General features: G+C 44.2%; 1 protein-coding gene across 1 annotated transcript in view; it reads right to left on the reverse strand.

Annotated features, from left to right (window-relative positions):
* PARD6G (par-6 family cell polarity regulator gamma) overlaps positions 1 to 12,885 on the reverse strand; it is a 70,215-nt gene extending 57,330 nt beyond the window's left edge. Inside the window, exon 1 of the mRNA XM_062569890.1 lies at positions 12,798 to 12,885. Coding sequence (XP_062425874.1) covers positions 12,798 to 12,869 — 72 coding nt within the window. The 5' untranslated portion in view covers positions 12,870 to 12,885. The remainder of the gene's footprint in view (positions 1 to 12,797) is intronic.
* Between the last annotated feature and the right edge of the window lie 409 nt (positions 12,886 to 13,294).

Raw genomic sequence — 13,294 nt, forward strand, 5'->3', positions numbered from 1 at the left:
ACCCTGAGAATTTTCTATAGATAAATTCCTTCTCAAAACAGAGAACTACTTGCTTAAATTGGTTCTCAGTTCTACTTATACGTAGAAGCCATTATTTTGTTGAGACTAACGAAAGTATGAATCGTCATCAGAATCATCTTTCAGCAAAGGAGCCACTAGCTTTGGGTGCAAGCATGTTCTCAAATTATTTCCAGAGTTATGAAAAATCCCTCTTCAGCATCAAAGCCTAGTTTTGATTATCTGAAAGCTTATTTAGCCAAATCAGGCTGCTTGTTCATAATATTAGCAGCTAGTTACAGTTTGGATTTCAATACAAAATGCCCATCCAAATGTAAAAAAAAAAAAAAAAAAAAAAAAAAGGTTCCAATGGAGGAAAAGTCATTCTTTGCCCTCCTTCCACTGCTCCTCTTCAAAAAAATCCAAATGAGATCATACTTCCATTTCCATTTCAAAACGAAAAAGCTGAAGTACTGTTATTTGGAAAAAATGCATCTTATAGTTTCCTTTTTCAAAAGAATTTTGAAGATTCAAAAGAGAAGAAATATCTTCTTTTGACAAATCTAACACCGTCATGGTAAACTAGAGGGACAAGAATAAGATCTATAACTACAGATAGGAACAAGATCTTTGTAGGCTTTGTGTAGAGCTGTACCTTCTGTTCTACGTACCTGACCAGAAGCAAAGGCTTCCTTTAGCCAAGACAGCACTGCACTGGACCAACAAATGTTTATTGGAATTGGCACTCAAATATGTTTTATGACAACTTATTCAGAATCACAAGCATGCATGGAACTTGGCAAAAAAATGGATTCTAGTACAACATCCAGTCTACAAAACCATCCAGATGCCTGTCCTGTCACGGCTCATCTGGCAGAGGGAACCCATAGGTTCTGCTCTGCTGAACATGTGCTCTAAGCCACAGGATAGCTCCAGTACTAGTATTCACATTCAGTAGGAAAGGTAAGGAGAAAAGAAGAGAGGATAGCTGTTTACATGTTGATATGACCCAATGGTCAGCTCAAACCACCACAAGATGCAGACACCCAGTGAAAAGGCCTAGCCTCCTGGCCTATCACCTGCAGGTACGTCCTCGTGCACATTAGGCACAATTATGTCAGGGGAATGTGACACACGGGTGACAGCCCACCCACGGGGATTCAACCGCAGACTTCAGGCAGTGAGGTCTGATGTGAACACTGTAAAGTCAAATGAGCTCGTTCACACGTTCAGCCTCAGGAAAGCCCAAGAGATAGTTTCCATCATGTAGGAATAGTGTAACAATAAACAAACGCAAGTGACTTCACTTGTGCCTTTGCATGATGAAGTCCTTTAAGGCAAGAGAGTTGGCAGGTGATTCTGCACAGAGCAGTGAGAGAAGGGAAGGACAACACAAAGTTTCCTTAAAAGATTTAAATTGATAGTGAAGATTGTGTTTGTTGTTTAAAGGTTAGTATTACTGTAGTAGTAGTTTAGCTGAGTAATTTACACTGATACACACAGGCAGCAACCATTGTCAATGGGTCTTTTCAGAGGAGAAAAAAAATAAAAGAGCTTCAGCAGTGACCGTTCATTCATCATCCCTAATGAGGCTGATGGGGAGCATCACAGTAATAATAGGTTTTGCATTACCACACAGCTTGGAGACTGGGTGCTCTGCATTGTATTCAGCCAGGATTTCACGATAACATACCCAACAGAAATTGCAAATTCTCAGGGCTTTTAAGAGGTAGCCACAATGACTATCCGCTTTTCTAAGCTACAAACAAAGTTTATATTTAGTATATCACTCCAAAGAAAGACACACAAGGACTAGTGTATCTGTCAGCACAGTCTCTGCCAGAACAATACTGTATTGCCCTGTTTGATAAACTAACAGTTCTAACAAGCAGATTAGTTTTCCATAATGAAGTAAGCTACTCTGACCTATTTATCTAGTGCAAATACGCTATCTACTATTGCAGAAATCAGAAGACCAGAGAGTTGAAGGGAACTGAATTTAGTCTGACAGAGCTAATTACGACTAAAAAAACCTAGAGAACTGTAGAGTGTTTGCTTTGCAAAGAACGCACTCTGTCCCAAGATCCTCCAAAGTATCAGCCAGCCACTATGCTTGCTCTCTGCAACTGTGAATATATGATCAAAACCATCCAAACAAAATGTTATACAGAAGCAGGAACATCGAGCAATTTCCACAAAACAGAAGCCAAGGGAAAAAAAACAGCAAAAAAGCAGTGTTCTGATAAAAGTTGTATTAAGAAAAAAAGTCATAGGTAGCTGATCATAACTTGTTGAACTTGAATTGGTCTGTGCAAGAGTGATGAACTGCGCCGCTTAGGGGGACAGAACAGAGGGGCAGATTATAAGATTTGTTTACTTGGAGGGATGTTATTTTGTGAAATTAAATGGAAGAGCCCTTTTTCACACAAGAGACCAACTTTTTTTTTTTTTTGAATTTCAAGTTTCAAAAAATTTAGAAGGTAAAAAAAATAAAGCGCAGTATTTATGAAGTGCCATCTCTCCAGTTTATTGCTAGCTTTGAGTTAGACTATTGTCATAAGAGAACATCAAAGAGTAACATTTAGCAATAAACATAATTTATGTTAGCCATCTCCTTTTCCCATGAAGTAAATGCCAGGAACAGAAAGAAAAAACAAAACACTCTCATCCTTGCATAGACTATAGTTTCTAGTTACATGAGATTTGCAAGAAGGGAAAGGCCTGATCTGGCTTCTGTTATCAGGGAGAAGGAGCAGAGGTCAAGGAAGAGGAGAGAAGACAAAAGCTAAATGGTTTTGTGCTGGCTGACAATCTGGGACTTCAGGTTACTGCATCCATAGTCACGTCTACATTTTTCTATTCCCTCTTTCTCCCCCAGCAACATCTTTCCCGTCTCGCCCAGCATTCTTTTGCTCTGCTCTCAGTCTCTCAGAGGGCATTTCTAGCAGCAAGATGCCACTAACTAAGCAGATTTCCACAACAAATTTTCTCTTTTCTTCAGCTCCATCAGCCCTGTAGCAGCTCTCTCAATCCCACTGATCAAGCAGGCTCATTCTGCTCAATCCTCTGCCCATCTCTTGTCATTTCTTCCAAGAGATAGTGACAGGAACAAGACTTACCTCCCTTCAGTTTGTTCTTCATAGGAATTCCATCATAGACAGCTTTTTAGCTACTTTCTCTCAAGTTTTTTTTCCCTATTTGGCATCATCATGCCGTACTCCTACCTTTCTCCCTCGTCATCTTCTCCCCTTTCTTTCCCCCCATAAAATACAGCCATGCTTTAATCTCTTCAGTTCTTAAGACAGTTTCCCCAAACACCCTCCATGATCCCTTTTCACTTAGGCTTCTTGGACATAGTGCTCCATGTCTCTCTGTTTTTACTTCAGGAACACCTTCTTCACTTCTGTGACACCTCCAGCATAAGTGTCCTCTAGACTGGGCTGTGAGGCCCAGTCCTTCACAGCCCTTTTTCCTCCTCTGCATCTTCTCTGCAGAAAATTCAGTATCTGGGTCTGTCCCCATCACTCTCAAATCATCTCCTTGAAATGTGCCTCCCTTGCTGTCTCTTAAAGACTTCCTCTTCACAGATGCTCAGCTGTCAGCTCAAGTGTAACTTGAACAAAACTAAGTTTACACTTTTCCATACTTCACCTGCCTGCCTTGATTAATGTGACAGAACAATTATATTGCCAGCCCTCAGTATCTGTAACTTCGGTACCATCCTTATTCCAAGCACTTGCATATATTCATGTGTTAGTTACCCAGATCTTTTCTGCCCCAGAATCTTAGACCTATGAACATCTTCCTGCTACTCACACACAGCCAGACTCTTGCCTTGAATCACAGAACCACATAATGGTTAAGGTTGGAAGGCACATTTGAAGACCACCTAGTCCAATGGCACTGCTCAAGCAGGGCTGTCCAGAGCAGGTTGCCCAGGATCATGTCTAGACTGCTTTGGAATATATCTAACGATGGAGACTCCACCTACTCTCTGCGCAACGTGTTCCAACACTTAGTCATCTCCACAGTAAATAAATAAAATTATTATTTCTTTTTAAAATTCAGATAGAATTGATTTTTGCTGTGTACTTTTCCTAAGCCTTCCTAAATACCATCTCAGTTCACTATCACACAACTAAGAATATTTTCATAATAGCTATTTTCCCAGACCATTACTGTGAATTCAGCAACCCTTTCTCTTCCCCCACCCACCCTGACTCCAGTAGCTCCTGTTTTTATCAGGGTCACCAGGTTAGCTGCTTTCCGTCTCAGGATGTGCCCCAAGTGGCACAAAGTGTCAGCCCCCTTTGCTGCCCCAGCCTCTCAAGCCCTCTCCCACCCTTGGGCACTCACTAAACATCTTCAAAGCCACAATACTGTTTGCCAAGCAGCCCTTCACAGCAAGACTTTTAAAATAAATCTTTGCCTTGAGCAGATGGTCTGCCTTTCCACAGACAGATTTCTTCCTTTTTTCTCCTATCCCCATGGTCTTTGGGGATAAATCAGTCCACCTGCAAAGGGTATACAGTGACTTGGTCCTAGATTTTCAAGAGAACACTCTGAGCACCACACACACCATTGGACCACACAGCTCTAGCATGAATATAGTGCTGGACACACAACATGCATGGCCTGTCACCATCAGCATCAGGGAGAAAGGAACGTTTGGCACCTTCCCACCCAGAGGGACAGAGGACCATTGAATCAGGTGGTCTTGTCATCACTGCCAACAGGATACAAACCAACAAGACTAGCTCACCGAAGAAAGGCAACCCTGGATTAGTACAGGTCTCTAGCAAGAGCAAACTATTTTCAGACCATTTTCTGAGATGCATCTGTGTGATTACAAGACATGCAATCAGTCAGGGCTTTGGTTGGTTGCAAATTTAGCTAAGACCCTTTACATTTCTGCCAGAACCTTCATACAAGCACAGGGCCTACAATAGCTGCGGAGAAGTAATCTGAGGCACATACACCTGGCCAGACCTGATGGGGTACTGGAACAGCTGTGTAGGGCAAGAGCAGGAGGAGCGGCCCCAGGCTGGGTGGCTCTGGGGCTGGTGCACCACACCCTACCCCAGACATTCCTGCTTCAATTAGCTTCAGGAATTTCCAATGAGAACAGGACTAGCTCTGTACTGGGAGATTTTGCCTTCACTTAGAGGAAGGGAAGGTCCCAGAAGGTACAATCTACCTTTAATTTCTGGCCTGCATTGTAAAAGTAATTAGGTACAAGTAATCAATCTCTTGAACAGTGTTTCTTCGTTGCTAGAAGTCCAGGTTAAGCACACACAAAGCCTCTTACAAAGGAATCATAAGGGGGGACAACGGAGGAAAGCACCGTTAATCATACCCCTGAAGAACTCCTTAGAGCTGGCTAGTCCTGTAGGCTGCCAGTTTGAGGTTAAAATACCTGTGAAGGCTCCAACAGTAGAAAGACTTGCTGAATTAAGTTTCTAGATCAAAAACTTCTAAGTCACTAGCATAAAAATAACTATGAAAGCAAGGACAAGAACCTGGAGGCTGGATCAAGTATAGGTGAGTACATGAACTGCTGCAATGCAAGGTAACAGGTTCAGTCTTCTGGTCAATACATCATTGCTATATCATTAACCATCTAGTTAACAAAGTTAATGCCCAAGCCTGTAACAGTATACTAACTCTCCTTGGGATCACTGGCAGAGGCAACAGTTAGATTTAGTTTCAATATACAGATTTTAACATGTATTTTCATTAGGCAAAAACCTTAAACTACATCTCTAGTGATGCTATGACCTATCCACCTCCATGCTGTGCTCTGTGGAGTCATGTAACTCAAAGTATGGTGTCTGGCCTTGCCTACGTCTCCTACAGGCACTGCTGCTCACACAGTCGCAGATCATGGGTAAGAGAAGATAGTTACAGCATGCTGGTGCTTAAATGCAGCTGTCACCTGAACACTACTATTGCAGAATGACTTGTCTGTGCAACACCTTTGCAGCTGACAAGTTTGGCTGCCACCTGTGAAGGGCGACAAGCAGGCACATGATGAACTACTGTGGTTCAGCTGAAGTACAGTATCTCATTATGCTGTGGTCACTTTCTCTCAAATCATCTAACCATTTAAAGTCTTAAGCCTAAGTTTAAGAGATATGACTGCTTCAAAGAAGTCATCCTACTTTTAAAATCGAGTCATAATAATAGAGGAACTAGCAGTTTAGTAGATGCCATTTAGTGAACAGTTACCAGAATCAGTGTAATACCTGTTGTCAGAAGCCAAGCAAATTGGAAGGGGAAGAAACAGGGACGGGGCAAAATGTCTGAAGACAGACATCAATGTTTATAAGACAAAAAAAATCTTTCTTTTGACACATTTCGCAAAAATCCAGACTAACTGCAGTTGGTCTTGTTGTGGCATACTGTCTTCATTTAAGAGGGGAAGCACTGTGGTTTTCTGAGTCTGTGCTACATTTGGTTTGCATATAATCAAATATGTTTTGAAGCTCAAAACCAGCAGTTAAATCAGCTGGGTACAGTGCTTTTCACTGTGCTATTTTAGTTGTCTTCTAGGTATGACAGTATGATCTTAACTTGGAAGAACTTGAGTATTACTTATAGACCTAAAAATGGACTTAAAACTGTTTAAAATGCTGTAGGTTTAAAGACAGTGATATTTTTTCTGTCAAATTTCAAGTATGCTACACATGGAAAACATTTTTGTAGACCTTTGTCATTTGGTTAACACCAGAAAGAGATTTTAATCTTTTTACGAGTTTGCCTTTACTGCTATTGCTACAATTACAACATTATGTTGTGGTATATTTCTACCTTTCAAATACATTATATATATTATATAATATGTATATTAATAGCAATGTTATTACTACTTTTATTACATATATGTTTATGTGTATATATGTATATATATAGTGCGCATATATACATATATATGTATATACACACACACATATATATATAAAAATCAGTAACAACATGCCCTGTGGACACAATATTTTGATTGTTAAGGGGCCTGTAGAGTAACAGCAACATTTGGAGAAAAAGGATAGGGAAAGTCTAAAACATCTATCTGTATGTGACAGGCACAGGCACACATTCCCATAAGAAAGGATGAGAAGAACAGGACAAACCACCAATTGTTTTAATATTATATCAGTCTAGCAATTGTTTTGGAAATGGCAGACTTGCTGAAGCGTTATCTGTCTTACACACTTGTCCAAGACATAAAGATACCATTTTATCTGCAGGTTATCTCAGAACACAAAGCTCTGTCGATTCCATGTGTATTCTCTACATGGAAGACCATATTTTGTATCATGATCAATATCATGCCTCTAATCTAGACATATCAGAATGGGATTAAGAATTTATTAAAAATCCAGTTGCAGTGTTCAGCTGAACACCAACATTTACTGAAACAAAGCAGAAATAGGACAGGAGAACAGAGCAAAAAAAAAAAGGTTATATTTAAGTAGATATGTTTATCTTAATGGGTTTGTTTATTATAGTAGGATGTAAGTCACAATCTTGTTAATTTTTAAATCCATTTGTAATGCAAGAAAATACATACAATGTTATTAAAAAAGCAGAAAAGTCACAGTCTACCACTGAGTATCTAGAACAGCCTCGAGTCCGGTAGCTGTGTTGTTATGATCCTTAGCTATTATTAAAAGCTCACATTTTTTCCAAGAGGATTCAGGAATTAACAATGAGGGTTTTTTTTTTCTTCCCTCCTAGGAATACTTTTTGGGGAACCAAGAGTATATCTATCCACTTTTGACAGCATAAAAATGAATTCTTATTCCTATCTAAAGCTTACAAGAAACAACGTAATAGTAGAAGAAAAATCCTTCTCTGTTGCTTTTAAGCCAGAAATGTAAAGCTGTCAGCTTTGAAACTCAGAAACACTCTTTTACAAACAATTCAAAGAGCTGCCATTTAAAAGCCTGAGGGAATCTTATACCTCTACTATTCTAGAATTTCCCAGTGACTGGAAAAGAAATATACACTTAGGCTGACAGCTACCCTCTCATTTGAAAAGCTATACTTACAACTTAGAAAAATCAAATGTCTGTTTTCTTATCCAGCTGCAGGAGGGTGGGAGATTAGCTACATGGAGTTACAATTAAAGAGGGACTGTCACCGTTAATGTAGGAATTTCTATCAAAAAGTTTTTGCTCTTCTGTAGGCTCACACTCGTGCAGAGAGAGGTCTACAACCTCTCTCTAAAACTAGGCGGAGAAAATGAAAAAATAGGTTTGTGATCTTGTGACTACAGGCAGGATTCTAAAACAAAACAAAAATAAAAAACAATACACAGAGTAAAAGTCATCTGGAAAGTAGATTAGAGGTAATTTTGTGCAAAGGGGACAGACAACTAGACTCGGGAAAGATGAAACTAAGTGCTAGACACAAGTGAATACACAGTTGACATAAGCCAGCAAGAGAATGTGTTTTCAGATCTTGTCTGAAACAGCTGAAACATTTATTCTGAGCTAGAGACAACACTGAGATAAGAACTGAGCATTTAATTTATCCTGTAGTGACAGATAAGAGAAAAGGATGAGATGCAATTACAATTCAATTAATATTTTCCTACAACATGTGCCAGTTTCTAAGCAGATTTCTCTTTCCCCTACTGCTTTCCTATCTAGCAATAAGTTCTTACACGTTTTAATTGTAGTAAGGCTACAGGGAAGGTGGTAGACAGAGGGAGGAAGGATAGGGCCTGAAGGAAGATGACATCTTAAAGCAAAAGACTACAGCAATTCCAACTACTGACATGTGTGAGAACAGAAACATTCACAGATGGCTTCTTTTCTGTTTTCCCCTTTGGCATTTGCTGCAACATGGTGACCCAAGAGCTTTCCAAAGCACCTTCCTTTTGCCCAGAAAAAAAAAAAACTAACCTGATGTACCCCAGGGTATATTCCATAACATTATAAAAATATTCTTTCCGCAGAGATCTGTAGCCAGAGAACGTATCACTCTGAACACTTCCACCGGGCAAAAAGGACATTAAAATATTCGGGGCACAAGCAGCAGGAGCTGAAGCATGCTTTTGGGTCACATTCCCAGTGGGTGTGATGGGTCAGCCTAGGGCCAGGGATGATACAAACTGGTTTAGACCAGCTAAAAATCTGACCTTCCACAAAGCTCATAGATATTCCAGATAGGGAAAGAGGAAAATTTTGTCCAGTTTAGGGCCCACCAAATAAAGACGCTGAAAAACTGGCCACCAAGACTGTCACTTGCCATGTGAGCAGAAGCCAAGGGAATAGGTCTTGTTTAGCCTGAAGCAGAGAGAGCTTTTGAGGGACCTAACAGCAGCCTCCAGTACCTACAAAGCTCTTCACAGCAGTGCACAGCAGGAGGACAAAAGGCTTTGAGAGGAGAGAGTTTCTGACCAACTGCAAGGAAACACTATTTCCTCATGAGGACAGCTAAGCAGTTAAGCAGGTGCCCAGAGAAGCTGTGCAGTCTCCATCCTTGCAGGTTTTCAAGACCTGACTGGATAAAGCCCTGAACAGCCTGGCCTGGCCCTGCACTGCCTTGCTTTGAGCAGGAGGCTGGATAGAGAGCCCCAGAGGGCCCCTCTTGCCTGAGCTGCTTGGTGGCTCTGCTCTAGGACAACGGGGACGAAAGAGAGGAGGAGAAAAAGCAGACCCATTTTTGCACTGGGTTCTGAGAACAAGAAACTTAAGTCATTAACTTGTCTGTTAACAGAGGATGTGAACAGTACATACCAAACCATCTGAACAGATCTGGAGACTATGTATTTTGTTTATCGAGAAAAGAAGCCACATAAGACACGAGGTTGAGTAAGATGCTCTTTATAACACCTTCCATCCAACAGTTTAATGGTTTCAAAGTGGCTGTGGTGACTGGAGGGATCAGTTATGCTTGAACCCTGAGTCCTTACGGGCTATATATCCACTACTAAGAATTGTGCAACTTTTTCAAGCTTTAAGAATATGCAGAAAGGATAGGAATCTGAGAAATCTCTTACCTATATATATATATGTGTGTGTGTGTGTATATATATATACACACACAAAAAAACCCCAACATCCCGTTCCTCTTTTTTTTTTTTTTTTTTTTAACTAAGCCTCTGCACACAGCAATCTTAATATTTAAGGAGACTTATAGATTGCCAGAGAAGGGTCTTATCCACTATGGTGTTAAGGCTCTGACAAACTTTCTCTTCCAAAAATTAACAGCTCAAGTCAATCTTCAAGAACTTTCTTTTGCAGAAAAGGAACTAAACTCAGGTACATCTGGCCTCCAGTAGCTGTCTAGAATAGTCTTGCTCAGCTTCCTATGGAACCATTTCTGAATTGTGACCAATGCAGTATATAGCTTGTTGACAGTTTATCCTTAAGGAATCACCTGGTTGTAACAACAGAGGCAGGGCTACAATAAATAAATAAATAAAATAAAATAAAGTGTTTGCAGATCATTCATTTGACTTCTCATAGCTATTTTCTCAGAGCTCTTTCACATAGGACTCAATCTTCAGAGAAGGAGAAAAGCTATTTCACACAGTTGTGTAAAAGCAGTGCTCTCTCACACTCAGCTCCTCCACTAAAAGGGATTCCACCTGCCCACGGCCTGCCACTTCCCAAGCCTTTGAAAAGCCACCTGAGAATCCCTTGATCCCCAGCCAAGGGTACGCTCCAGCTCAGACGCTGCGCTGTACCCACCTTCATTCGCCTGGCAGGCTACAGCATTAGAAGATAGATGCAAAATCATGAGTTCTCAGACTCAACTTTCTAGTTTGCAGGCAGGTTTGGACAGGCCTTGTACTTACAAAACAGAGGCAACTGCATGTTTAAAAGGCTGACTACATAATGCTACCAAAAGCAGCAATATCGAATAGAAGGTATTTAAGTTTCCCCTCCTCCCCCACCCCAGCTCCAGATAGCCAAATATTGTTGGCCAGAGTTTCTCACTGGATCCATTTCTATAATTGACTATCTCTTTCTGAGTAAACATATGAGCCTCACAGACAGAATAAAACCATCTTGCAATTTTGGTACGAACCTCTGTTCACCAATAACTTGACGCACACAAGTCATGCTGACAGTAAGCTGACAAAACAACCCACCAGAACGAGGAAATTCAACAGCTGGCCTCCCTTGACCCAAGTTGCACAGTAATGGATCATCACTGGGTGTAGGCCCCTCCACATGCTATTTTAAGTTTCCACCCTACTGAAGTTGTACTATTCTCTACAGTAACTTCTGTGCCATTAGCAGTAACTTCCCTGAAGGCCTCCAGTAAAGCCCTTCCAGTCACGCAAGTTTATCCTCAATGGATTTCCTTCTCTCCGCATGTCTGCGGTCATTCATTCACACTCACAATCTACCTAAATCACTCTGTATCTAAATGGCTACATAGGATTCACTTAAAAGATTGCTACAGCTGTAGAAAAAGGCTAGGAGGTGTTCATTAGAAGATTGCTTTAAATTCTTAGTAACAGGACAAATGTTAGGGCAGTATTCAGGTAGAAGAAAGTAAAAGCATGAACTTAAAAGTTCCTGTCTAACTGGGGTGAAGTTTTTACTTTGAGGCTTTTGCTGCGTACAAGCCAGTAATTAGAAAACAGGAACTGGAGGATTTGGGGATCACACCGAACGTTGTGTGTGTGTGTGTGTGGGGGGGGGACGACACCTTAGAGCTACCACAAACTGAACCAAAGTTTTCCAGCTGCGTGATCAGGATGAAATCTTCCCCGGCCTGCTTACCCCCTTGCAAAGTTTGAGCGGCAACAGGAGGTTAGGAAACGAGAGCCCCCAACCCACGTTTCAGATGCCACCTTTGGAGGTGGTTGGACACTGCCCTGCACGCGAGGCAGGGCTGTGGGCTGGCTGCTCTGAACGCAAATATGAAGAGCGGCGGAGGGCAGAAACGAGGAGCACCTGAGGCCTCGGCTCTAAGGCCGCGCAAGCAGGTGCTCGGCGCGCAGCTCCCCAGAAGGCGCCAACGCTGCTCCTTGCTCTTTCCAACCCGCCTGTGTAACGCACCTTCTCTACTACGGGTATGTAGAACAGGCTTCTAGAGAGGGTTTTTTGTTTGAGGAAAACTTTTAAAAAACAGCAACATGACGTGTTTTTCCACCCAGAAGCGGCGGACAGATTCCGACGCGCCGCTTCAAGCGGCGGCGCCCGGACCAGACCTCTCGGAGAGCCCTCGGCCAGGCCGACGGCAGAGAGAGACACCCGAAATCGCGGTGCCAACGAGCCAGGCTGCCGCACGCGGCACGACGGAAACACCCCACCTAACAAAAGCGGCCACGAAATTAAATAAATAAATAAAATCAAGCGGAGAGAGGCTTTCTGCGCCGCCCAAGCAGCCTGCGCGGGGGGCCCGAGCACACCGCGGGGGCCGGGCCGGGCCGCGGCGAGCCCCGCCACGGCGGCAGGGCGGCCGCTCCCCGTGCCCTCCCTTCCCCTCCCCTCCCCACGCCGAAAAGCCCACGCCGAAACCCCCCGCTTTTCGGCTAAGGCGAAAACAACGGGCGGTTTCGAAACTGCCCCAACACACACACGAAAAGAAAAGAAAAAAAGTTTGCGCCGAAGTCCCTGCGGCGAAACAAAAGATCGAGCTGGAGCGGCGGGCACGGGGCCCTCGGCGCCCGCCCGCGCCGATCCCCATCGGCTCGCGGCGCGGCGCGCCGCGGGGGGAAGGGGCGCGCCCGCCCGCCCGCCGCCGCGCCCCGGGCGGGGGGGGCTGCGCGCACGGCGGGGGGCGGGCACGAACTGCCGCCGCCGCCGCCGGCCGCGCCGCGCTCAGCTCACCTTGCTCTTCACTTCCACCGCGCTGCACTCCAGGTACCGCAGAGTCTGAGACTTGTTGAAACTCCGATTCATTTTCTCGGTCCCCGCTTGCTTCCCTCGCCGCCGCCGCCGCCTTCTCCGCGCCCCGCTCCGCGAGCCCCGCGCCTGCCCCGCGGGGCGCTGCCCGCCGCCGCCGGCCCCCCGCGAGCGTGTCGCGCCGCGCCGCGCGCGGGGCTGCGGCCACTTTGTCCCGGCGCGCCAATGAGAGCGGCCGCCGCGCTGGGCTCGCGCTCCGGCTCCCAACAGCCGCGCGGCCCCGGCGGGCGGCCCGGCCGCCAGGCACCGCCCTCCCCCCGGCACCGCCCCGCCCCGCGCCCTTTGACCCCGCCCCCAGCCCCGCCCCCAGCCCTGGGCCGCGCCCCCGAGCCCCTCCCTGGCCACGCCCCATCATGGCCGGGCGCGCGGGCTCCGCCGCTGGGCCGCGCAGCTGAGGCGGAGGCGGCTCTGCCGTGGCTGCG

Source organism: Rhea pennata, chromosome 2 (genome assembly GCF_028389875.1).
Source record: "Rhea pennata isolate bPtePen1 chromosome 2, bPtePen1.pri, whole genome shotgun sequence".
Lineage (NCBI taxonomy): Eukaryota > Metazoa > Chordata > Aves > Rheiformes > Rheidae > Rhea > Rhea pennata.